The 25,804-nt window shown below is 45.5% G+C and overlaps 1 protein-coding gene across 10 annotated transcripts in view; it reads right to left on the minus strand.

The window, feature by feature from the left end:
* The window catches only part of SPECC1 (sperm antigen with calponin homology and coiled-coil domains 1), a 345,436-nt gene that overhangs the window by 115,502 nt on the left and 204,130 nt on the right, over window positions 1–25,804 (minus strand). For all 10 annotated transcript variants that reach the window (XM_078154748.1, XM_078154744.1, XM_078154747.1 and 7 more), the window contains 3 exons: window positions 15,373–15,580; window positions 4,223–4,296; window positions 637–815 (listed from right to left, as the gene is read on the minus strand). In XM_078154748.1, the coding sequence (XP_078010874.1) occupies window positions 637–815; window positions 4,223–4,296; window positions 15,373–15,580 (461 nt within the window). The remainder of the gene's footprint in view (window positions 1–636; window positions 816–4,222; window positions 4,297–15,372; window positions 15,581–25,804) is intronic.

Raw genomic sequence — 25,804 nt, forward strand, 5'->3', positions numbered from 1 at the left:
GAAATTTAGTCCTTTCGAGCTGCCCAGAGCACTTATGGATTAAATGATTTGTCCAGGGTCACACAGCCAAAGGTGGGACTTGAACCCAGGTCGTTCTGGCTCTAAGGCTAGCTGTTTATCGACTATAAACAATGAATTTCTTCCGTAGCCTCCCTTTTCGTTTTTTAATGGAATAGGCCATTTTAAGAGGTCTCATACTGATTCATTTGGGTAGCACTAGAAAATGGGTGTGACCGTAAGGGAGGAAGGACCAACCCTTCCATCAGACAACTGCCCTGCCCGAGGACCATCACACATCCCCCTGCTAGGGCCAAGCCAGAACATGGTAGTGCTACTCTCCCTAGAGCCATGGGGAATACCAAGATGGAGGGAATGTCATGAGGACGACGGTCTACCCTCCTTCATAGTGAGCATCCTAGGCTAGATCCCCCGAGGGCACTAGCAAGTAATAGCCAGAACGCTCCTGATCTAGTCCCTGGGGGCTGGCGGAGGGATCCCCACAAAGAGACAGAATATCTCCAAGAGAGAGAAATGCACAACCTCCCAAGCCACATGCGCGTCTGTGAGGCTGGCCATGGAGCCTTGTCTGCATGCATGTTAGTGCGCACGGAGTCAGAGCCCTGGGCACGGACCAACCTGCTGTTCCCCTGCACGGCCCCCAGCTCCTTCTGGAGCTTGGCGTTCTTCTCCTCCTCCTCCAGCAACTTCCGCTTGACAGTCCGAAGCTCCTGTTGGGCCTCGCACTTGATATCGTTGGCCACCACCACTGCCGTCTGGAGGTCGGCTTGGAAACGCCTCCATTCCTCCGTCTCCTCCTGCGGGCGGCAGAGGAGAGAGATGGAGCGTCAGGCGCCTGCTCGGTGTGAAAGCCACACCTGCCTGTCCTGTATCCTGTATGAGCATGGGATCCCAGACCAAGAACCAGAGGGGCCCTCGGAGGCCATTCCCCACCTTACTGGACAGTTGGAGGAAACAGGCTCCGATGCTAAGTGGCTTCACCTAAGTTATAGCATCGTAGTTTTAGAGCTGGAAGAGACCTCAGAGGTCACCTGGACCACTCTCTTCATTTTATAGATGAGGAAACTGAGGCAGTGGTCACCCAGGTAGTGAGAATGCTTGGGCTCCAGAGGCAGTGAGTACTGTTTGTACTACCAGCCTCCCAGTAACAGAGAAAGATGGCACGTTGGCACAGGAGCAGAAAAGAACAATGGATTTAGAGCCCCGGTCTCTGGGTTAAAATCCTGACTTTGGCATGGAAATTATACATCCTGGACTGGATGTTGGAGGCCCTAGATTCAAATCCCATCTCTGATCATTTGTTACCTGTATGAGCTCAGGAACTTAATGCTTAATCCTCAGGATCTCAGTTTCCCTGTTTGTAACATAAAGGGGTTCATCTTAGAAGGCCTTGCAGGTCCCTTCCAACTCCTAACCTATGATCTTATGACTTGTGTGACCTTAGGCAAGTCACTTAACCTCAGGGCCTCAGTTTCCCCATTTATGACATGAGGGGGGTTAGTCTAGATGGCCTTGGAGGCCTCCTTCCCATGATCAGCCTACGATCTTACAATCCTGTGACCTGCCTAGTACTATAAAAGTCAGTGCTTATACTTAGGGACAGAGAGAGGAAATGAAGCCTCTTTTCTTCCTGAGAGTTACTTGGACAATATTCTGGGGCTGCTTTTTAAGGAGGCAAATGAGTCTTTCTTTTTTTTAAAGAGCCCCCTGGAACTTTTATACAAATTAAATGCCCATACAACAGATCGCCTTTCAGGAAGGAATTAAACACGTTCCCAAAGACTAACTCAAGTAGACAGAGCTCTTATCATGGCATTGGCTTCCACTTCTTAAAAATGCCTTCTTTGTTATGTAATTTCAATGTCCACTCTTGGCCAAGCAGAAGAGATGAGAAAATGCATCTCAAGATTTTGCTTTTTTTTTTTTGCAGAGGTGGGGGACTATGGGTGGAGAGCATGGCATGTGCAGTAGGTCTTGGTTTGAAATGTTTGTCAGTTTTAATGAACTGCATTCTTTGCCTTTTTCTTTTTCTATTCTTTGTTACAAGAGACAGCTCACTAGGTTGGCGAGTAGAGTGAGGTGAATATGGCAATACAGGGGATGTAAAAACAAACAAACAAAAAGATAGAAATAAAAAAAATATTTTAAATAAGGTCCTTCCACCCCCACCCTCTTAAACAAAATGCATTCTTTTTGGAAAAAAAAAATTAAAGCCTTCCCCCAACAAACCCTAGCCATACAATCTGAAGTGAGCTCCCTGACCCCTTCCCTACATTAACCTTACGATGATAGGTGCCTTCTCAATGAACTGTTCTGCTGCAACCCTTCTTATACATAAATTACTAAGCTAAGCTCGTAGGAGCCCAGCTTCCAGCCCAACATAGGTAGGTTTCCATACAGGCTCCACATGGAATTCCAGCTTAAGCTGTACAATCTAATTCTAGTTAGGTTCAGTTTCATCTATTATTAAGTGCCTACTGCATGCAAAGTCCTGTGTTTCGGCTGTGGGGGGAGATGACCCGAGAGGCAGTGACAGCTGGAAGGGACCTCAGTGACCTCATTTTACAGATGAGGACGCGGGGTGGCAGGAGGGGAAGATGGCAGGGCGCGCTAAGATGGGACACAGAACTGAAACGGGCCCTTTGGTTACAATGACGGTGTCTGGGTTTTTGCTAGCAGGAGCGGAGAAGAGTTCTATTTTCATAATAGTATCAGAATTCCCTTCCTTTCAGAGGTGGCTAGGTGGTGGTTGGGCTAGAGAGGAGGGGATGAAAGCAGCCAAGGCTGTGTGTCATTTCCATGTAGATGGCTCAGAGTCACCTGGATCTCCAGCCATGGAGATGCAGCAGTCATTCAGGAAGTTTGGGTCCTTCCTCCAAAGCCTCTGCCATTAAAGTGTCCTGGAAGATACTTTCCCTGGCTGGGACTCGGTTTGGAGGAAGCTGGACCAAAGGATGGCTAAGTCCCCATCCAGTTTTAGCCCATATAAGTCTGCATCTTTACATCTTCCTTGGCGATCCCAACCATGGGCGCTCTTCTTCTTCCCGGTATCTCTTTTCTCTTTTTTCTCTTGCTATGTGGCTCATAGGTAGGCTCTCTGCATTTAACTTTAAAACCTGCAAAGCTGAATTGCTAATACCTTTCCCCAAAGTAAGCATCTTTTTGTATCTTCTACAGCGTGTAATTTGTCTTCCTCTGATTTAATAGCTCTTCGTAGTGTTCCCCTCTCCATGCCCCTTCCCCCTGGATTCTTAAATATCTTAATTTTCTTAATTATTCATCAGGTTAATATGGATATAGCTAGCGTGCTGGGCCTGGCCTCAAGAAGCCCTGTGTTCAAATCCGGCCTCAGACATTACTAGCTATGTGACCCTGGGCAAGTCACTTAACCTCTGTTTGCCTGAATCCACTGGAGAAGGAAATGGCAAACCACTCCATCATCTTTGCCATGGACAACAGGGTCACAAAGAGTTGGACATGACTGAACAACAACAAATGTATAGACAACCATGTCCTGTCCATTCACAAAGAAACATGGAGATATCCGAAAGACGAAATGGGTCACCAGTCACTCAGCCCCACTCAGGCACCAATCTGGACTTCCTGAGGCTCAGAAGGTGATATCATCGGAGAAAGGGATAAGGATAGGGAGAGGACCTGTGATAGGTCACGGATACAGGGAATCCAGTGATCAGCAAACGCTATCTGCCAGTGGAGGTCTACAACTTTTTGGCATTTTATAGTCTCAGAGCAAGGGTCCTTGATTTGGGGTCGATGAGTTTTTACAAAAAGACCTGATAACTGTATTTCAATATAACTGGCTTCCTTTATGTCTTATGCATTTTATTTTGTGCACCAAAGTCCACAGGCTTCACCAGAGTATCTGCCCAAGGGATCCAAGACATGCAAAAAAAAAGGCTGAGTTACCTGGGAGCATGGAAAGTTAAATGACTTGCCCAGAGTCACACAGGTAGTAAGTGTCAGAGGCAGGACTTGAACCCAGGCCCTCCTGGTTATGTTATCCACTACCGTCTCTATTAGGAGAATGGGAAAGCTAAAGAGAGGAGTGAAGCAACTTAAAAATATTCTTGAATCTAACACTCAGGGTAACTCAGTGTCACCCTAATTCATATTTCCCAGGGCCTAGCCCAAGTTCTACGAGGCAGATGAGGGATACATGGTCTGTGCTTGCAATCCTCCTGACCTTTATCTGCTTTGTCAGAGCCTTCAGCTGCCGCTCCAGGTCCAACTTCTGTTCCTCCAGTTTCATCACGTTACCTAGAGAGAAGATGAGCATGTTAGAGAGGTTGGCCCTGGGAAGGCCAATCAGGCAGGAAAGAAGTATCATGAGATACTCTTGATTTTAGACTAACAGGCCTTAACAGGCTCCAAACAACCAGTGATATCCATTCAAAGTCTTACCACTCTACAAAATGTGCTTTTGCTTTGGGCTGGGGGGAAGAAGATGGTACTTCTGTAAGAAATTTGGGGGATGGGAGGATCAGAAACTCCTATGAAGATTATGAATTGGGGGGAGCAGATGCAAAGAAACATAAGGCACTGCAGGGATCCATGCATATGAAGCATCTTTTAGGAGCTTGCTATGTTGCAGGCGCTGTGCCAAGGCCTGGAGATACAAAGAACAAACAAAAACAGGCCCTGCCCTCGAGGAGCGGCCGTTCTAATAGGAGAGATAACATGTAAAGAACCAGGAATGTAGAGATAGAGAGGAGATGGGAGGTATCCTGGGAAGGGAATGTGCTTGTACCAGGGAGGACTGGACCTGGCCCTGTAGAAGGTGGGGCTGGAGCTAAGTCGGGAAGGCAGGCATGGAACCTAAGGGGGTGGAGATGTGGAGGGAGAGCATTCCAGGCCTGGGGATAACCAGGAAGAGGCAGATGGACCATAGTGGGGGAAGAACAGCAAGAGCTGCAGTATGACTGGAGCCCAGAGCCCGTGGAAGGGGATAATAAATGAGATGTCTGGAGAGGTAGGATGTGGTGGGCAAATACAAAGCAGGGGAATTTATAGATCATCCTGGTGGGACCAGGGGACCATCGGAGTTCCTGAGTAAGAGGGTGGCTCTTAACATCGGCAAGAAACATGGCGCCTGCGTATCTAACTGGGAAGCAACGTCCTAATCACCCCAATACTAACCAGCAATTATCCCAACAGTCCGTTTGTGCCTGATAATTAACAATAATAATAATAATAATAATATTGTGCTTTAAGGTTTACAAAGAATTTTACACATCTTAACTCATTTGAATCTCAATAGCCTTGTGAGATAAGTACTATTGTTATCTCCATGTTACAGATGAGGAAGCTCAAGCAGGGAGACATGTCCAGGGTCACCGAGCTAACAGATATCTGAGGAAGGTCTTCCTGACTCAAAGTCCAGGGCTCTAATACCTGGCATTTACATAGCATTTTAAGGTTTGCAAAGCACTTTACAAATCTTATCTTATTTTATCCTCACAACAACCCTGCAAGGTAGGAAGGTGGTGTCGTTATTATTATTATAAGTAGTAGTAGTAGTAGTAGTAGTATCCCCACAAAAGAGCCGCTGATTATTATTAATTATTATTTTTTAAATATCTGAGGATGCAGCACGATGTAGTTGGAAGAATACAGAATGGTGGCAGGGGGATCTGGGCTTTGGCCTTAGCTCTGGTCTGGCGCTACCTCGAAATGTCGCATAGAACACGTCCATCTATTTGTCTGGGGCTCCCTGATAAAATGACATCAGACTACCTGATATCCAGGCCTCTTTCAGTCTCTACCCCAAGGGTCTGTTGCTGACTTCCAACTCTCTACAATCATGCAACTGGATGGATTTAAGGCTCCATACTTCATTCAACAAGCACTGATTTAGCTCCTTCTGTGTACCTGTGTTAGGCTGGGAGGCCACCTCTACCTTCAAGGACTTTTGTGTTGCATTTCTTCTCCTAATGGCTCTTCCTGCCTCCAGTTCTTCCCCTCCCCAATCCATCCCCTACTCAACTGCTTAAGTGATTTTCCTGAAGTACAGGTCACTCTTCTATTCTACAAACTGCAGTGGCTCCCTATTGCCTCTAGAATCAAACACCCACCTCTCTGTCTGTCATTTAAAACCTTTTACAGTGTGGCCCCAACCTGCCCTTGAGGAACTTTTATTTTCCTGGGGAGATACAGTACAGAGGTAGGTATCATGAAACCTAACTGGGAGGCCCACCAGGCCAGATGACCTCTTGACATGAATGTTTAAGAGGGCTCCTTACATGGGGTAAGGCTACACAAGTGATTTTCTAAAGTCTCATCCAACTCAGACTCCAAGATTCTAATTGGAGACAGTCAGGCACAATGAGGAAAAAACTCTGGCATTATTGCTGTTTCTCACATACCACTCTATCTCTCCTCTCCAGGCTTTTGCTCTGGCTACTTCTCATACCAAGCATGCCGTCCCTCCTCAGCTTCACCCCTTAAAATCCCTCTTCTCTTCAAAGCTCAGCTCGAGGGCCACCTTCTACATGAAACCTTTCCAGATGCCCCCTCCTCCTCCCCCTACAAAACTGCATATTAATATTATTTGTTCTATTATATTTCCTTTGTTAACTATTTCCTAATCATGTTTTTGTTTGTTTGTTTGTTTGTTTTTGTCTGGGGTTAAGTGACTTGCCCAGGGTCACACAGCTAGTATTATGTGTCTGAGGCCGCATTTGAACTCAGGTCTTCCTGACTCCAGGGCCAGTGCTCTGTCCACTGCCCCCTAATTATGTTTTAATACTTCTGGCTGCATTTGAGAGTGTTGTAAGCTGCATGCAGCCTGGCCTGGCGCTTGACACTTCTGCCCAATACCAATGAAATCATATATCTGGTCGCCCAAAAATATTATTTTAGAGACACTTATATAGGAACGTGTTGTCTCTCAGTAGAATGCAAGCTTCTTGAGGACAGGGGCTGTTTCACTGTTGTCTTGCCTGGTGAAATACTTGGCATATAGTAAGTGCCTAATAAATGTTTGCTGATTCACTCTTCTCTGCATATAGCTGCCTTGAAGTCGTCACCTCTGATTAGGGTGGCCCATTCATGAGGCCTGGCTGCTACAGGTCACTTCTTCTCAACACCCACAGAACGATGCCCCCGGCTCTTTTCTAGAACCTTCCATGACAGATTTTTCTAGCTCTCCACTTATAGAATGAGGTGCTCAGTAGCCAATCCCCAGCATCTTTCTTCTTATGACATCAGAGATGGGAAAACAATCAGACACCGTCTCCTGAGAACCCTCGGTACCCTATACACTCCCCTCCTCCCACGTCACTGAGCCACCCAAGTGCGCCAGACCTTGCAGGAAGCTTGGAGGACTCGAGGACCATGGACCGCAGCAACCCCAGGATCCTGGCCCCGCTCCCTCGGGCATACGTATCCTGCCTGTTCCTGCCTTTGGTTAGCCTTGCTTGCCCCTTTCCTTGGCTCCTAGGTATTTCAGGTTAGGCAAAATGCTTTCTCTTGTGCGTGTTACAAAACACTGTAATAATGGTTTACTTCTTTTTGGCATCACTGAAGCATAGAATCATAGCTTTAGAGCTTAGAGGCCATCAAATACAAACAAACAAACAAAATCTGTCCTTTTACAGATGGGGAAACTGAGGCTAAATAGTTAAGAGACTTGCCAGGCTCACACAACTAGTAAGAGTCTGAGGCTGGATTTGAATTCAGGCCTTCTTGACTCCAGGCCCAGGACTCCATCTGCTGCTCCACCTAGATGCTCTGTGATGAGATGGGTGGTGGTTCTGGGGTGGGTGTGGGGGGCTCCAATTATTACTGGCACCAGTAGTTCTTTCCCCCTCCTTCCTCTTCCTCTTTTCTTCTATTATGGCCTATGCTTTGTCTCTTCCTTTTTACAGAGCTCTGGCCCTGTGTGGACAGCTCCTTGGGGGACATGGGACTCAAAGAGGCCAGAGAAGAGCATCTCTGTCCAGGGGCACAGTGAGACTCTGACTCCCAGCCTCAGGTCCTCCCAGGGGCATCAATGGCAGGCCTACTGCATCTGTTGGAAGGGAAGGCTCAGCAAGTGTCCAAGGTCAAGATACAGAGAGACCCTGGAGCCCAGATACCTGGGGTGTGGATGAGTCTTCTCAGTCTGGGCTTTATTTCCTGGTCTCCTCTTTGAAGGTGAAATCAGAGGTCCTCTCTGAACTCCAGACTCTTTCAATCTCCCCCCCTTACCCCTAGTTATTATGATCACTTTTCTTGTACAAGTGTCAGTATGATGGGGGTGGTTAGGACTTCTTTGTCTATGGAGATTGGGAGGACGGAACATTACTTAGCCCTGGCCTTTGATATAAAATACATACAGAATTAAGATAATGGGGGAAAGGTGATATTTATAAAGTGCCCAGTATGTACCAGGCACTTGACAATTATTATCTTGTTTGGAAGGTAGGGGCTATTATTACCCCCATTTTACAGATGGGGAAATGGAGGCAAATACAATCACATAGCTAGTAAGTGTCAAAGGCCAGATGTGAACTCAGGTCTTCCTGACTCCAGGCCCAGAATTCTAACCACTGAACCACTCAGCTGCTCCTAGAATAAAAGAAGGTAGTAACCAAGACATGCTGGGAGCTAAGGTAAAGCTTGCTTTGAGGTTTTTAGAAATTTCTTATTATTGTTGAGTCCTTTTTCACTCATGTCTGACTCTCCGTGACCCCATTTGGGGTTTTCTTGTCAAAGACATTGGAGTGGTTTGCCATTTCCTTCTCCAGCTCATTTTATAGATTGGGAAACTGAGGCAAACAGGGTTAAGTGACTTGCTCAGGGTCACATAGTAAGTGTCAGAGGGCAGATTTGAACTCCACAAGATGAGTCTTCCTGACTTCAGACTCCAAATTAACTGCTGTGTAAAGATGATTACTGATTGTGACTTTAAAGGTTGCGAGCTTGTTTGAAAGAGTCCACCTTCCAAAGGTGGAAAGGCTCGTACGTACAAACAAGGACTTAAAATGAACCAACCAATGTAGCACTGACCAGCGGGATAGAGACAAGGGAATTCAGACAGTTATGAAGGTGTACGGGGAGTGCAGAGGATAGAGCGCCAGGCCAGGAGCGAGGAGGAGCTCAGGTCAAACCATACCCAGCGTCCTTGCCGCGAAAACCCCAAATGGGCTCACAGAGAGTTGGACACAACTGACCTACCACCCGAACAGTGGGATAGAGACAGGTTATACAGGTTCACGAGAGCTAGCTGGGCCTGTCATGGTGGAGAGAGGGATTGCCTGGGAAATTCAGAATGCCATTTGTGACGTTCTTCAGCTGGGTGGCCCAAGGCTCTGGGTTCAAATTCTCAGAGCCTTAGCCAATCCGTGCAGAGGCTAAGGGGATTGTTAGAGGCATCCCAGGTCCTCCTTACATAGAGGGCAGAAGAATCAGGGCCTGTCCGCTTCAGGGCAGATGTTTGGGGAAACAGGACCAGGGCTTGTGGCCGGCTGACATTGTCCTCTCCGGAAATGACAGCGCATCTGAGAAGTGTATGGAAAATGCCTCCTAGTCCTGACTCACTTAAATAGGCTTGTCTTAAGATTGTGGGGGTTTTCCCCTTCTCTTGCCTGGAGAACTATTTAGAGAGAATGGACCGTCTCCACGGCCACTAATGGGAAATCAGTTAATACTGACTCAGTTTATTTGTCAGTGTGGAGGAGTAAACAGAGCTCTGGGCTCAAAGTCGGGGAAGACCCTGGGTTCAAATCCTGCCTTACACACTTCCTAGCTGGGAGTCACTTTAACTCTTTGGGCCTCAGTTTCCCCCTCTGTAAAAATCATCCTATAAATCAGTAAGACAGTAGGCAGTGTTGGTTTATCTTTCACTTCAAAGTAGTGAGTTACTAAACCAGCTCTGTCTACAACTCCACAACCTAATTTAATTTACAATGAAAAGCACTGATTTCAAGGTGATTAAATAATGTTCAAGTCTGTCTTCTCTGTTAGTTGAAATGTATTCGCTGAATTGCACTTGACAACCTCTAAGGTCCCTTCCAGCTCAGTCATGTCTAACTCTTCGTGACCTCATTTGGGGTTTTCTTGGCAAAGATCCTGGACTGGTTTGCCATTTTCTTCTCCAGCTCATTTTACAGATGAAGAAACTGAGGCAAACAGGGAAAAGTGACTTGCCTAGGGTCACACAGCCAGTAAGTGTCTCAGGTCAGATTTGAACTCCGGAAGGTGAGTCTTCCTGACTCCAGGCCAGGCACTGTACGCATATGGTGCCACTCAGCTGCCCCAATTATGAAATTATGATCTTGGCTCCGTATACTGAGAGGAACACTTTATTTCAGCAGGCTTGCTAAATTAGAACAAACTGTGCTAGGAATTATTGATAATGGTGACTGTGCAGATGAATAACTGAGGTGAAACTGTCCATGGGCTACTGGTTGTTTGTTTTCTGAGTCCTCAGGGGATGGACGGCTCTGAATGCCACACAGGAGTTCAGAATGGATCCTGCGGAACTCTCAAAGAGAAGAGATATTGATGATGCAGTCCCCAAAGGTGATGGGACTTTTCTGGTAACCCCTTCTTTGCTTTCTTCCCCCGAGGGAGGGGTGGAACACAATTCTGTCTATTGGGCCTCCTGAGAGTGGAAGAATGTACCATATGAATGGTGAAGTCTGGAAGAAATTGGGCGCAATACAACAATGTACCTCTAGGGGCACCTTCAGGGATGAAGGGTACAAGCATCCCTAACTCCCAGGGGGAAGGTGAGAGATGCAGCTGACTGAGGTTGGGACCCCAGTGGATGCCAAGTATGGGAGCCTGCTTCTGGAGACCATGTTTAAGTGACTTCAAAGGTTCTTTTGTGGACATGTGTCCAGAGATGAACAGGAGTGGGGAGATGGATGGGGACAAGGTACCAAAGACCCCTTCCCCCTAAAATCAGCTGGGCTCATCCCTCAAAAAGGGTTTTTCTTTTCTTTTAATGAGGCAAGTGGGGTTACACGCCTTGCCCAGGTCACAAAGTTAGTAAGTGTCAAGTGACTGGTCTGAGACCAGATTTGAACTCGGGTCTTCCTGACTCCAGGGCCAGTGCTCTATCTACTGCACGGCCTAAATACCCTAAAATGTTTTTTTCTAGCCCTCTCTTGTATACCTATGCAATCAATTAAGAGAAGGTGATGAATTTGAGTTTATTAACCCCAAGGAATAATGTTTGAATGGTAGGAACTCATGACTGGGGATTTATGTATTTCCAGCTGTCCAGATGTTGAGAGGCTATTGTGGCCAAAGTAGATACAGAACTGACCAGAAGAGCCAGGAAGAGCTGGGTTCAAATCCTACCTCTGACACACTTGCTCTGTGACCTGAGGCAAATTACTGAATGTCTCAATGCTCCAGGTAATTCTGCAAGACCAGTTTTAGAGAAGGTACCAACCTGAATTAGGAGAGGGAGTTCCCTACCAGTGGAATCACAGGTCTATCCCTCTCCATCCAGCTTCTATTGTGTGGTTAAATTGAACTTGGCCCTATTGGTGTGTGTGTGTTGAGCGGGGGGTGTCTCTGGGCCCAGGTGTAATTTTTTTTTAACGTTGCCCTCTTTCCATTTTTGACTTGCAAGGCTCAACTGTCATAAGCTGCTTCTGTTCTAGATGAGCCCCTTCCTTAGCACCCCTACCCTGGGCCTTTCCAGAATCTTCTAGGCTGGAATTAAGAGAGTTGGGGCCTTGCTAGCCCATCTCCAGCATCTCCCTGTCTGTGACACCAGAGAGGAGGAAGAAGAGATTGTCTGTGGACCTGAATCAGCACCCTCCCCTCCCTATAACATCCACAGCCCTGAGCTGAAGCTGTCCTCATGTGGGAATGATGCAGGACTCAAGCATCCCTCGCACTGAACTAGAAGAAACAAAAAGAGTTTGGCATAACCTGGTTATACCAAGTCCAGAAGGTGGCTGGCTACTTGGAAAACCACTGCTGATTGCCTTACCCTTGGTCCCCAGGCGCCAAGACTGGGGACTGGTCCTAGTCATGACCTTCATATCCCTTTCTTTCCACCCCCCCCTACTCAATTGTCCACATCAGTTAAGTTATCCTTGACTGTCCCTATCTCAGTTAATTCCAGGTAGTGACACTGACTATCCTTGTGTGAGTTAAAACATACCCATAATAAAGGCCTCTTGCTTTTAGCATCACTGGCTGGTCTGACTCTTTGGTGAAAGCTCTTTAAGCAGATTTAATAGACTGGGAGATGCCTCCATTCATGCTTCTGGTTGGGGATTGTCCTAGAGATCCTCTGAGGCCCCTTCCATGTATGAGATGCTATAAGTATTTGAAGCTGCTCAGGGACGCAGTGTGGATTAGTGAAAAGAAGCTCTAGTCCTGGAGTCAGAAGATCTGGGTTCAAATTCTGCCCCTGACACTCACTGCCAACCTGTGTGACCTTAGGCAAGTCACTTAACCATCCTGGGCCTCAATTTGCTCATCTAGGGACACATAAAGGTCCCCTGCAGCTCTATGTCTAGAATCCTATGTTCCTAAAGGCCATATAAAAGTCAAGTAATCTTTTTTGCTGTTACTATTATTTTTGTTCTTTATTGTTGGGTAGCCAGATGCCACGGTAGATAGCATACTGAGATCTGGACTCTGGGAGACTTGAGTTCAGATTTGGTTTCAGACTCCTAACTAGCTATGTGGCCCTGGACAAGTCATTTAATTTCTGTCTGCTGCCTCACTTACCTCATCTGTAGAATGGAGATAATAACATCTACCTCCCTGAGTTATTGTGACGACTAAATGATATGATCTTTGTAAAATGCTTTGCAAACCTTAAAATGCTATGTAAATGTTAGCTATAATAGCAATGATGATGATGACGATTATATTGTTATATTATATCTTCACAATATGATAAGCATCATCGTCATTGGCATCATCATCATTATTATTCCTACGACCTCCCATCTTGGGCTCTAGGTCCATCGTCCTCAAATCACACAAACAAGAGAGATGAATGTACTGTTCAAGGCTCGCTATAAATCAGCCACTGCTTCTATTCTCTCTGGAGTGTGAAGCCTTACTGACTCCCCTCGTCCCATCTGCTTAGATCCACAAAACCAGATCAGATTTCCAGATACATTGTTCTACTTGCAGCCAGTTGTCCAGGCTGGTGGGACAATGCCACCCAAATTCCGTACCAGGTATCAGCTCTGCACTGCCCATCAGTGTTACAGGGTGTGTGCTAGCTACAGGGTGATACCCAACCTCATTCTTCTTTCATCCTCTCTGGACACAGAGCTAGTGTTTGGAAGTGAACTTGGACACCTGAGGATGTCCTGCAGCACCCTCAAGTCAGGCTGAAGCAACTGGGGTAACTCTGCTTTGTAGCACTGGGAGCTAGAGATGTCCAACATGTAGCCAGAGGACCTGTGACACTCCCCAGTGTGGGCCCATACCAGATTCAAATGTAATTGGGAAATACCTAACAAAACAAAATACAATACAATAGAACATAAAGAATGTCAATATATGGTTTTCTGAGTCCATATGAGGCCTCAGGGATCCATTTCTATTGGGACTCTGACACCACTGGATTAGACCATTGATGGGCACCATTAATGCTGACACTATGATAGCCATGAGGTCAGCCTTCAAAAGCTGGTGAAATTTTTTTAGGCAACCAGAAATATTCAATACAATCAGAAGATTGGGAGTCTTCAGGTCTTACACCAATTTTACTGATGAGGAAACTGAGGAAATAATAGTCATTTTCACTTCCAAAGGCAATGCCAAAATTAATCAGTAGATTCCCAGTAGTTTTGGGAATCACTAGGTATTAATCTAATTTTGCAGGTAGGAAATTGAGAGGGAAATATAGTCTATATATAATTTAATATCATTTTAGCTACTGAGGAAAGAACCAAAATTAATAGATTCCTAGTAGACTTGGGAAACCCTATGTCTGATTTTTTTTTTTTTACTGAAGAGGACATAACCACAAAGATAAGACCTATTTCATGTGGCAATCCGGAGAACCTTATCTGGACCAATGTGGAAAGTACCTAGCTAGATAGCTAGGTGGATTACTAGACTTAGAAGTCAGGAAGACCTGAGTTCCAATCCAACCTCAGACACTTACTAGCTATGTAGCCTTGGATAAGTCAGTGAACCTCTATCTCGGTTTCCTCATCTGTAAAATGGGGATCATAATAGTATCTGCCTCTCAGAATTACTGTAAGGACCAAATGTCTTATCTGTAAAGTGCTTTTCAAGCCTATATAATGAATATTTAATATAATTTAAAGAGCTCTCCTGGTGGTAGCTCTTATTATGTGTCAGTTGCCCTTCTTATGTCCTTCCCTAACCAAGGTAAATGACTGGCTTACACACTGACCATTCAGGTGCCTCAGGTTTGGGAGGCATGGTACTGCTGCCTTAGCCACACTGCCTCCCAGTGATCGATATTCTAGGCAACCTCATGGATCGGTTCACTTAGTAGTGAGACCTTTTTCATCAAATTGTTCTTCCTCCAGTGACTGAATGGTGCATGGTTACTGTCACCAATCAATCAATTAGCAATAAGATTAGGTTCATAAGATCATAACTTTAGGGCAGGAAAGGAATTTGGAGGTCACTGACTCCAACCCCCTTGTTTTACAGAGAAGGAAACTGAGTCTGCCCAGGGAGGTGAACTTAGTTGAAGCTTAAGGTCATCCAGTACTAAGTAGATCCTAGATTTAGAGCCAGAAGGGGTGCTGACGACCATCTGGCCCAGCCACCTCATTCACAGATTAGGAGTCTGATGCCCACATATGTCTTGTACATACCTAATTATTTACATGTTGTCTCCCCCATTAGAATGTCAGCTCCCTGAGGGCAGGGACTATTTTTCCTTTGTGTGCCCTCTGCCTAGCAAAGAGTAAGCGCTTAATAAATGACAGGCTCTAAGGCTACCTTCCATCTCTTCTGTATCTATCTTGTATGTACAAAGTTGTCTGCATACTGTTTCCCCCATTAGACTGTGAGCTCCTTGAGGGTAGGGACCGTATTTTTGCCTTTCTTTGTATCCCCAGTGTCTAGCACAGAGTAAGCACTTAATAAATGCTTGTTGATTGGTTGACTAAGGGATGCCAACATGAGCGCCTCCTAGCCTCGAGAGGGGAAGGGAGGGCAGGTACAAACCCCAAAGCACGATGACAATGACAGCAACGGGCAGCGTGGTCATTATTGCCATGAATGATTCTTACAAAGAGGTAATAACAGGACTTTGCAAAATAACAGAATTCCAAGTGGCAAATGTTTGGCCTCATCCACATCTCCTCTGGCTAATCGTTTCTGTGTAGGCGCCTGCGTGCTCCTCCCCTTGCAGTGGGGGCTCCCGGTGTCACTTACTTTCAAGTTCACTAATCAGCTGGTTATTGTGTAGCTTAACTGCTCGGTGCTGCTCCACCTGATCTTCCAGCTCAAAGATGGTCTCCTTCATATCCTTGATCTCAGCGTCACTCTCTGAGGCTTTCTCTTGCAACTGCAGGCTGGTCTGGTTCAGCTGCTCTGCCTGCCGGTCACAGACCTCTTTTAGGTAACCACATTCCTTCTCCACCTAGAATAAAAGGGAAACCTCCTATTAATCCCAAAGGCAAAAAGTTCCCAGATACTCCAGCAGCAGACACCAACAAGAAAGCAACATTCTTGACTTTGGAAGGGGCTGGCTTGCGGGAGGTGGTTTCTCATCAAGGAGGGGATTTCAAGGAGAGACTTTCATGTTACTTTCATCTGTTTTGTACATATCCTTTTAGAATTCCTCACTTTAAAGATCAGCTCAAGGAGGGGCAGCTAGGTGGCGCAGTGGATAGAGCACCGGCCCTGGATTCAGGAGGACCTGAGTTCAAATCTGGCCTCAGACCAAACACTTGACACTTACCAGCTGTGTGACCCTGGGCAAGTCACTTAACCCCAACTGCCTAAAAATAAAAGAAAAAATTTTAAAAAAATAAAGATCAGCTGAAGCAGCACTTCTATGAAGCCTTTCTTGATATGCTCAGCACCTCCAAGAAACTACCTCCTTCTTACCTTGCTTGTTTCTATGCACTTATATTTGTGTTGTTTTCCCCAAAAAGAATGTCAGCTGCTTGAGGGTAAGAGGTGGTTCATTTTGCATTTGCAGCGCCCTCTGGCACAAAATAGTAAATAATAATAATATTTCTATGGTACTTTCAGGTTTGCAAAGCCCTTTAGACATGCAGTAGGAGCTTAATAAGTGCTTCTTGATTGAGTGATTGACTGCCAGGGTATACAGCTGGGGGTTGCCTGGGCCTCCATCTATTTGTTAGCTGGCCACTTAAGTAAGAGGGCATTTCCTTTCTTAGGGGAAAAATGGGTGGGGGTACCCTCAGAGCATCCCTTCCCCAGTCAGATTTCCACGACAGAGACCCAAGTCATCAAATAAATGCAAGAAAACAGCCCTGACCGCTGCCTACAAATCGACAGAGAGTAGCACTTGCTGCTTTTTTGTCCGTCCCCTCTGGGCTGGGCAGCCCAGTCTTCCCGACTGTTGAAGGCTCTAAAGATCGGAGCCTGGACGCCGAGTCTTCCACTAGGGGGCTCCAATGTGCTGAAGAAGGCAGGATTGAGAACTGGAAGGGACCTTGGGACAGTCTTCTCATTTTACTAAGGACCCTGAGGCTGAGAGAAGGTATGAAGTGACTCACCCAAGGTCACGCAGGGAGTAAACGGCAGAACTGGGAATAGGGATCCAGGTCCTCAGTGTTCTTGTGGCTACACCACCCCACCCCTCCTGCTCTACGAGAACACTGCGTCCTCACTGGATGGAGCTTTGCTAGTCTCTGGAATCGGAAAGCCCTGAGTTCAAATCCTACATCTGGCCCTTGTGACCCAGGGCAGGTCACTTAACCCCTCTCTGCCTCACTTTACACAACTGTAAAATGGGGATCATAATAGCACTTAACTTCATGGAGACTAACCATAGTTAGGGGAGGCTTGAAAAGAGATTGTCTCCTCGTCTTTATAGGATGAAAGATCTGGAGAGCTGGGAGGGATCCCTAATTAGGGGTCCTCTGGTCCGGTCCCCTCTTTTTATGGCCACCATTTCATGATGTCAGCTACCATTTCTACAGCACTTTAAGGTTTGCAAAAGGCTTTACAAGTATCAATCGCAGTTCATCCTCACCACAACCCTAGGAGGCAGGCACTATTATTATCTCTACTTTACAGAAGGGTAAACTGAGGCAGGCAGAGGTTAAATGATGGTGAGACTAAAAGTTCTGAGGCAGGATTTGAACTCAGGTTTTCCCAATACCAGGGTTGATACTCTATCCACTCGTTGTGCCATCTAGCTGCCTCACTGGACAGATGAAGAAACTGAGGCACATAGCCTTATGACAAAAACAAACCATGCATCATAGTCACAATTTTGTGTCCAATCTTCTTTTTATTTTCTACTTTGTAAATAGAAATGCTTGTTTTGAGTGGCATTTAAATTTGGAATAAAAATAAAAATTTTAAATAGAAAGATGGTAAGGAAACAGATAGAATTTAAACCCAGGGCCTCTGGCTTCATATCCAGTGTCCTCTCTACTATAGCTGGTCAAACTCTCTCCTTCAAAAGATAAGGAAATGTAAGCTTGGGGAGGATAGGTACATTGCCAGAGGTACACTGATGTTAAAAAGTAGAACCAAAAGTCTGACCCAGGTGCTTGGCCTCCAAATGCTCATTCTGCTCCTCCAGGAGATTACTAAGCTTGTGTGTAAAGTAAGAGTAAATTGGCTCTGAATGAGGGACTGTGGCACTCTCCTATGAGTTGAGTATCTGTGACTGGGTGATCTCCCCTCTGGCTGCTCAGAGGCCTCTTTATCACTCACTTCCTGCTTTCTGGCTGGGCTCCAGATGGGCCAAGCTTCCAGCATTATAAGGTGTGGCTATATAATTTTAAAATTCATATTTCCTGAAACTGGTATGCATTGGCTGAGTGGGCCTTTTAGTCTGCACTGTCCTCGTGCGTAAATGAATGGAAAGCTGACAAAGAGACGAGGGCTGGGAGAGATGGGGAGAGGGAAGCCAGGCCACAGAGAAGAAAAAAATCTTCTTAAACCACAGATCCCCTGTAGAGAATCCCTTTGGAACTCTCCAAGACCCCACTGCATTCAGAATCCAAAAATGTATCAGAAAACATTAAAGGTTACAGAGATGACAGAAGGATGGGGCAGTGTGGACTAGTGGAAGGGGCCATGGAGGACCTGGGGTGCAGGGTCGTGATCCTAGCTCTGTCACTGATGCAGCAGCATCCTTGAGCATGAGACACAGAACTCAAAGGGCCCTCTGAGGACATCGAGCCCAAGCACCCATTATACAGATGAGGATGCTAAGGCCCAGGGAGGAGAAGGGATTTGCCCAATGAGTGTCCAAGGTGGACTTTAAACCCAGAGCTAGTTGTCTTTCTACTCTAATGCTAGATTAAAAATTAACTGGAAAAAAGTAATAAACTAATTGTCAAGAATGAGTGGGTCAAAGAACAACATCTGATAGTGATCGATAACTTCATTAAAAGTAATGATAATGAGACAATATACCAGGGCTGTTCTGAGGGGAAAATTTCTATCTCTGCTGCCTCAGTTTCTCTTCTGTAAAATGAGGGGGGAGGAGGACTACGGTTCCTTCCAGCTCTAAACCTATGATATTCAGATCCCTCTGTCTCTAAATTCAATTTAACCATCACTTAAAAATATCTGATATATAGATATATACATACACATATATGTGTGTATGTGTATACATATACATATGTATATTTAACCCTACCCTTATTTCCAAATTTATTCCTCCCTTCTTTTCCACCCAAAAATCTATCCCTTGTATGGAACAAGGAACAAAGAAGCGGGGAGATCAGTTTGAGTAACACTAGTTGACACATAGGACCCCAGATCTTGTGCTGGAAGGGTCCTCAGAGGCCTAGTCCTACTTACTCATTTTACAGATAAGGAAACTGAGGCACAGGGAAAACGGGCTTGCCCAAGTTCCCAGAAACATTTAGCCCATCAGATGAGTCTATGCAGATTCCATGGCCCTGGCCTCACTTCTTCAAGGAAGGGAGAAAGCTTGCATTTTCTCATTTCCTCTTCAGAGCCAAGCCCATTAAACAACTACTATGCAGAAGGCACTGTGATGGGCCCTGAGGACACAGATAAAAAACAGTGCCTGTCCTCCAGAAGCTCACATTCTACTGGGGCTGTCACACACACACACACACCACACACACACACACACACACACACACACACACCCCAACCCCTCACAGAAACCTTATAAAGCACATGGAGTAGTAACACACCATCTACAGAATTCCGAGGATGTGGTGAAAAATCTGCTTTATTCATTGACTGATTTCCCTCCCAGATCTCTCTCTCTCCCAGCCCTAGGGCTCATGGGAAGTTACTGACATTCTTCTAGCAGTCAAAGGTAACAATCATTTAAGGAGGAAATTGCATCTGCTTAGCTGGAGGTTTGTTAAAATTTCAAAATGCTAGAGGTCAAGGTATGAAGCAACGGCTAATGAGTAATTACATACAAAATCTCCAGATGTTGGCCGGCCCTACTCTCTAGAAAGTCTGGCTGCGCTCAGATGAGGCTCTGGTCCCTGACAGAGTGAGCTCTCCAGCTACAGATTCACTAGGAGACTAGATGGGGCCATAGAGGGCCAGAACAGATCAGGCTGTCTTGTGTAAGATTCTGTGGAGGTCCCTTCACTGCACAAGTGGGGAAAGAGCATTGGAAGATGGGAAATGGAAGATGTGTCTGGGTTCAAATCCTGCCTCCAAAGCTCACTGGCCGCACATGGTTATTTAACAATTTTAATCATTTAAATATATGATTTTATACTGGTCTGATAAGCCCAGGTTAAGTAGCCTGCCCACAGCCCCACAAAGCCAATAAACCTTGAAGACTGGATTTGAACCCAGTTCTTTCAACTCCAAATCCATAGGATCATAGGTCTAGAGCTGGAAAGATTTTTTTATCTAGCAGCTATGTAGTCCAACCCCTGCATTTTACAGATGAGGGAACTGGGGCCCAAGAGTATTAGGTGATTTGTCCAAGATTATACAGGCAGGAACCATCAGGGTGGGATTTGAACCCAGGTCCTTTGACTATGTAATCATTGCTCTTTATACTGTACCTCTTCCTCCCTCCCCCTCTATCCCATCTCTGTGCCTCGGTTTCCCTATCTGCCAATTGGGAACAATAACATTTTCATTGCCTTATGTCAGAGGGCTCTTGTGTGGAAAATTGCTTTGTAAATTTTCAAGCACTATGTAAATATGAGCTATTGTTTCCATTATTGATATTGTTATAATTACCTCACTCTTCTCATCTTGTTGGACAGTTCTGTCACTATGAAGCTATTATTCTCTGATGTTCTCTGGACAGTTGGGCAGGTGGGTAAAAAAGCTGCTGAAGGTGCTTTAATCAAAGCATTAGGGTGTAAGGTCATTGGCTGTTATCACTGATTATTACTGTTTATCATCTATCAATATACTGACATGGCCCAACAAGGAGCAGCACCAGAATGTAAGGGGATACCACTGCTCTGTGAGAAGAACACAGAGAAGCAGGAGAAGATTTCTATGAACTGATGGAGAGTGAAATCAGCAGAACCAGGAGGCCAACATACACATAATGACTGCAGCAAAACAACCAAACTGAGTGCTGCTGAATTATAATAATCAAGCTCGGCCCTAAGGAAAGTGAGAAAGGACCCTCCCCTCCACTGTTATTAATTTATCTATTGTTAGTTTTCAACGTTCACTTCCACAAGATTTTGAATTCCAAATTTTCTCCCTATCTTGCCCCTCCCCCCACCCAAGATGGTGTTCATTCTAAATACCCCTTCCCCTAATCTGCCCTCCCCCCAATCCCCCCTCCCCCCAATCCCCCTTCCCCCCAATCCCCCCTCCCCCCACTTCTCTCATACCCTTCCCCTCCTATTTTCCTGTCGGGCAGGATAGATATCTATGCTGTATTGCCTGTTTATCTTATTTCCCAGTTGCATGTAAAAACAATTTTCAACGTTTGTTTTTAAAATTTTGGGTTCCAAATTCTCTCTCTTCCTCCTTCCCCACCTACCCTCATTGAGAAGGCAAGCAACCCGATACAGGTTATACATATGTAGTCATGCAAAACACTTCCACAGTAGTCATGTTGCAAAAAACGAACTATATTTCCCTTCATCCTATCCCACCCCCCATTTATTCTATTCTCTCTTTTGACCCTGTCCCTCCTCAGAAGTGTTTGCTTCTAATTACCCCTCCCCCAATCTGCCCTCCCGTCTATCATCTTCCCGCACTCTTATCCCCTTCCCTCCATTTTCCTGTAGTGTAAGATAGATTTCCATACCCAATTGAGTGTGTATGTTATTCTCTCCTTAAGCCAAATCCAATGAGAATAAGATTCACTCATTCCCTCTCACCTTCTCTCACACTCCCCTCCACTGTAAAAGCTTTTTCTTGTCTGTTTAGTATGAGTTAATCTACCCCATTCTGCCTCTCCCTTTTTTGTTCTCCCAGTATAATCCTCTCTCACCCCTTAATTTTATTTTTAGATATCACCCCTTCATCTTCAACTCACCCTGTGCCATCTATCTATCTCTCTATCTCTCTACCTATCTATCTACATATAATTTTTTCCCTCCAACTACCCTAATACTGACAAAAGTCTCATGAGATACAATATCATTTTTCCATGTAGCAATGCAAGTGGTTCAACTTTAATAAGTTCCTTATGATTTCTCTTTCCTGTTTACCTCTTCATGTTCCACTTGAGTCTTATATTTGAAAGTCAAATTTTCTATTCAGCTCTGGTCTTTTCATCAAGAAAGCTTGAAAGTCCTCTATTTCACTGAATATCCATTTTCCCCCCTGAAGAATTATACTCAGTTTTGCTAGGTAGGTGATTCTTGGCTGTAATCCTATCTCCTTTGAACTCTGGAATACTATATTCCAAGCCCTACAGTCCCTTAATGGAGCTGCTAAATCATGTGTTATCCTGATTGTGTTCCCACAATACTTGAATTGTTTCTTTCTGGCTGTTGGCAATATTTTCTCCTTGACCTGGGAACTCTGGAATTTGGCTACAATATTCCTAGGAGTTTTCCTTTGGGGATCTCTTTCAGGAGGTGATCAGTGGATTCTTTCAATTTCTATTTTACCCTCTGGTTCTAAAATATCAGGGCAGTTTTACTTGATAATTTCTTGAAAGATGATGTCTAGGCCCCCCCCCTTTTTTGTGATCATGGCTTTCAGATAGTCCAATAATTTTTAAATTCTCTCTCCTGGATCTATTTTCCAGGTCAGTTGTTTTTCCAACGAGATATTTCACATTGTTTTCTATTTTTTCATTCTTTTGGTTTTGTTTTACAAATTTCTTGATTTCTCATAAAGTCATTAGCTTCCATTTGCTCAGTTCTAATTTTTAAGGAAATATTTTCTTCTGTGAGCTTTTGGACTTCCTTTTCCATTTGGCCACTTCTGCTTTTTAAGGCATTCTTCTCCTCATTGGCTTTTTGGACCTCTACTTGGGTTAGTCTATTTGTTAAAGTGTTGTTTTCTTCAGTATTTTTTTGGGTCTCCTTTAGCAAGCTGTTGTCTGGTTTTTCATGATTTTCTTGCATCACTCTCATTTCTCTTCCCAGTTTTTCCTCTACTCCTCTTACTTGCTTTCAAAATTCCTTTTGAGCTCTTCCATGGCCCTGGGACTGATTCATATTTTTCTTGGAGGCTTTGGATGTAGGAGCTTTGACTTTGTTGTCTTCTTCTGGTTATATGTTTTGATCTTCTTTGTCACCAAAGAAAGATTCTATGGTCTGACTCTTTCTGTGCAGTTTGCTCATGCTCCCAGCCAATTACTTAACTTTTAAATTCTTTGTTAAGGTAGGGGTCTGCTTCCAGTGTGGAGAATGTGCTGTCCCAAACTTCGAGGATTTTGTACAACTGTTTGCAGAGATACTTCTAGGGACCTGTACATTTTCAGTTCTTCCAAGGTGGTATGATCAAAGGTGAGGTGTTTACTCCTTTCCTGGCCTGTGCTCTGGTCTATGAGTCACAATCACTCTTTTCTGCCTCGGAACTGTGAGGAGGATTCTCTGTCCACCGCCACTACAAGCTTCCATCACGCCAGCACTCCTCCTCGCCCCAGGACCAACATTCAGAACTTTGACCCAGACCCAAACATGGGCAAAGCAAGAGAATCTTGCCTCAGCACCAGCAAAGAGATCCCTGAAATCCCCCTCTGATCAGCCACTTGATTCTCCTCAGTCTGTGGGCTGAGAGCTCAGGAAGCAGCAGCCACTTTGGGGCTACGCCAGGACTGGGGCTGGGACCGAACTCTTCACTCATTGTGGTTAGACGGACCTTTCCTACTGACCTTCTAAGTTGTCTTTGGTATTTGTGCCCTCCCCTCCACTTTTTTTGCAGAGGTGGGGGACTATAGGTATGGAAGGCTGCCTCCACTGTCAGCCTTTCTCAGTATATTGGCTGTTTCTTCTCTTTTCCCTTCTGTCTGTCCCTCTCTCTCTCTCTCTCTCTCTCTCTCTCTCTCTCTCTCTCTCTCCCTCCCTCCCTTTCTCTCTGTCTCTGTCTCTATCTTTGTCTCTCTCTCTCTCCCCCCTTCTCTCTCTGCCCTTCCCTCATTCTCTCTCTGTCTCTGTCTCTCTCCCCTACCTCATTCTCTCTCTCCCTCTCTCATTTTCTCTCTGTCTCGAAGTGAGATTGGCAAAGGATAAAAAGGCTTGGAGCAGATTAAACGTTCTCTTTCCTCATGGGTCGAGGAGTGCGTGCATGTACTAGGTGCTAGCAGAATCTATGGTCCTGCTGAGGCCAGCCAGGGGAAGGAGCTCCAAGAGAATCCTGTAGTCTTTCTTACAGGAGGCCAGTCTCCAGCCACTGCAGTAAAAGTCAGGGGATGGGCTTCATTTGTCATCTGCAGCTTCCAAAGCTTCCCAGCCAACAGGGTTTGAAGGCACTCTGGGGCCTCCCTTCTCACTGTACTCCAGCCACCTACTTCAACAGCAAACACATCTGGATTCCCTAAATCTTGTGAGCCCTAGGGTGCCTCCTGGCCCCGTTCTTTTCTTCCTCACCAGATTCCTCCCTTCTTTTTCCCATGCCCCCCGCCTCCAGCAGCAGCCTGGGCTGAGGGGAGCAGAATCATTGGAGAGGCCCATCCCGTGTTTATAGCTCAATACCCTGGCTCAATCTGGACTCTCAGGAACAGGTTTTTCACCTTTCTTGTGTCCTGGACACCTTGGCAGCCACTCTGGTGGAGCCTATGACCCCCTTCTCAGAATCATTTTTAAATGCACAAGATAAAACCTGTAGGACTACACACTGAAATACAGTGATACATATTCTACATAACCAACAACAAATTGATGGACCCTGGGAATCAGGGTAGACCTGAGTTCAAATACAGCCTTGGATACTTACTGGCTGTGTGACCCTGGGCACACCCACTTAGCCTGTCTGCCTTAGTGTGCCCATCTGTAAAATGGGAACCAAAATAGCACCTACCTCCCAGGTCTGCTGGGAGGCTCAGATAAGGGAATATTTGTGAAGTGCTTATCCTGGTACCTGGCACATAGTAGGGGCTTTATAAGTGCTTGTTCCCTTCCATCCTTTCTCCACATCTAGCATTCTTTCCATAGCAGAATGGAAAGAGCCTATCTTAGTTTGCTAAACTGGCTTTTTTTCTTCTTTTTAAAATTTTTTTTTTTGTTATGAGAGTTGGCTCGTTGGGAGGTCTACACTGGGAATCATCAAGGGAGAAGGGGGAAAGAGAGACAATGGGAAACGTAGGTGATAGTAAAACAAAAGGTATCAGCAAAAATTATTTGAAAAGGAGGATCACGTCTTGAGTGTCTCAGTGTTTTAGCAAACTCTCTAAGACTAAGATAGGGAGAAGGTGCCAACCTGCACTGGTGGTGGGTGTTTTCTCATCTGAGACTTCTGTTTAAACCATTGAGATCCCAGGTCCAGTACCACTGGAGAGGCACTCACACAAGGCTTCTGACCCCCGTCTGTGTCTGGGACCAGCCTCCGGGCCCTTCTCCAGAGCCACGGTTTTCAACCCGTGAAGTCAAATCCACTGAATTACAAATCCAGCTAATCATCCTGAAATAGAGAAATAGTTTGAAAGAACAAACAAGTTCCCGGGCCTCAAGTTAAGAGCTCCTCCCTGGCTTCTCTAGCAGCTTGCAGGATTAGGGAATGTAGAATGTGTATGTGGTGCTTCCCAAGCCTTCGAACTCCATGCCAATCTCTGCTATTGTCATCATTCATTCATTGCCTGGGCACAAAGAGCTGGCTGTGGCGATAGGTCTGCAACATTAGCTTTGTGTGAAGATACAACAACAACAACAAAAATCAGATCAAATGTCTTGAAAATCAGAAGAGGGGGCCCCCCAGTTCCAAATCCCACCCCCCAATAACCTAGTCACTGAACAAAGATACTGCAAAGAAACTTTTCATCTGCTGTTCAGTCCTAAAAAGGGACCTGTTCCTTTCACAGGATGAAACAAATGAATGCTAACTCTCTGGCGTTGGGAAGATGTCAAAGAAACAAAGCATTCTGGGACGCTTTGCCCCTGGCCTTTTCTTCTCTTACTGAGAGTGTTTCTGTTGCTGTTCTCCAGATTGGGGTGGGGGAGGGAGGTGGCAACCCCGAGTTTCTCCTGCCTCTCTGATGATCTGCCAGATGGAGTCAAGGGAAGAAGTGGAGACTGGCTCTGGCAAAGGGAGCTGGGGCTCTGAGGAGTGGGCT

Source organism: Phascolarctos cinereus, unplaced genomic scaffold (genome assembly GCF_003287225.1).
Source record: "Phascolarctos cinereus isolate Bilbo 61053 unplaced genomic scaffold, phaCin_HiC Scaffold_5;HRSCAF=322, whole genome shotgun sequence".
Classification (NCBI taxonomy): domain Eukaryota; kingdom Metazoa; phylum Chordata; class Mammalia; order Diprotodontia; family Phascolarctidae; genus Phascolarctos; species Phascolarctos cinereus.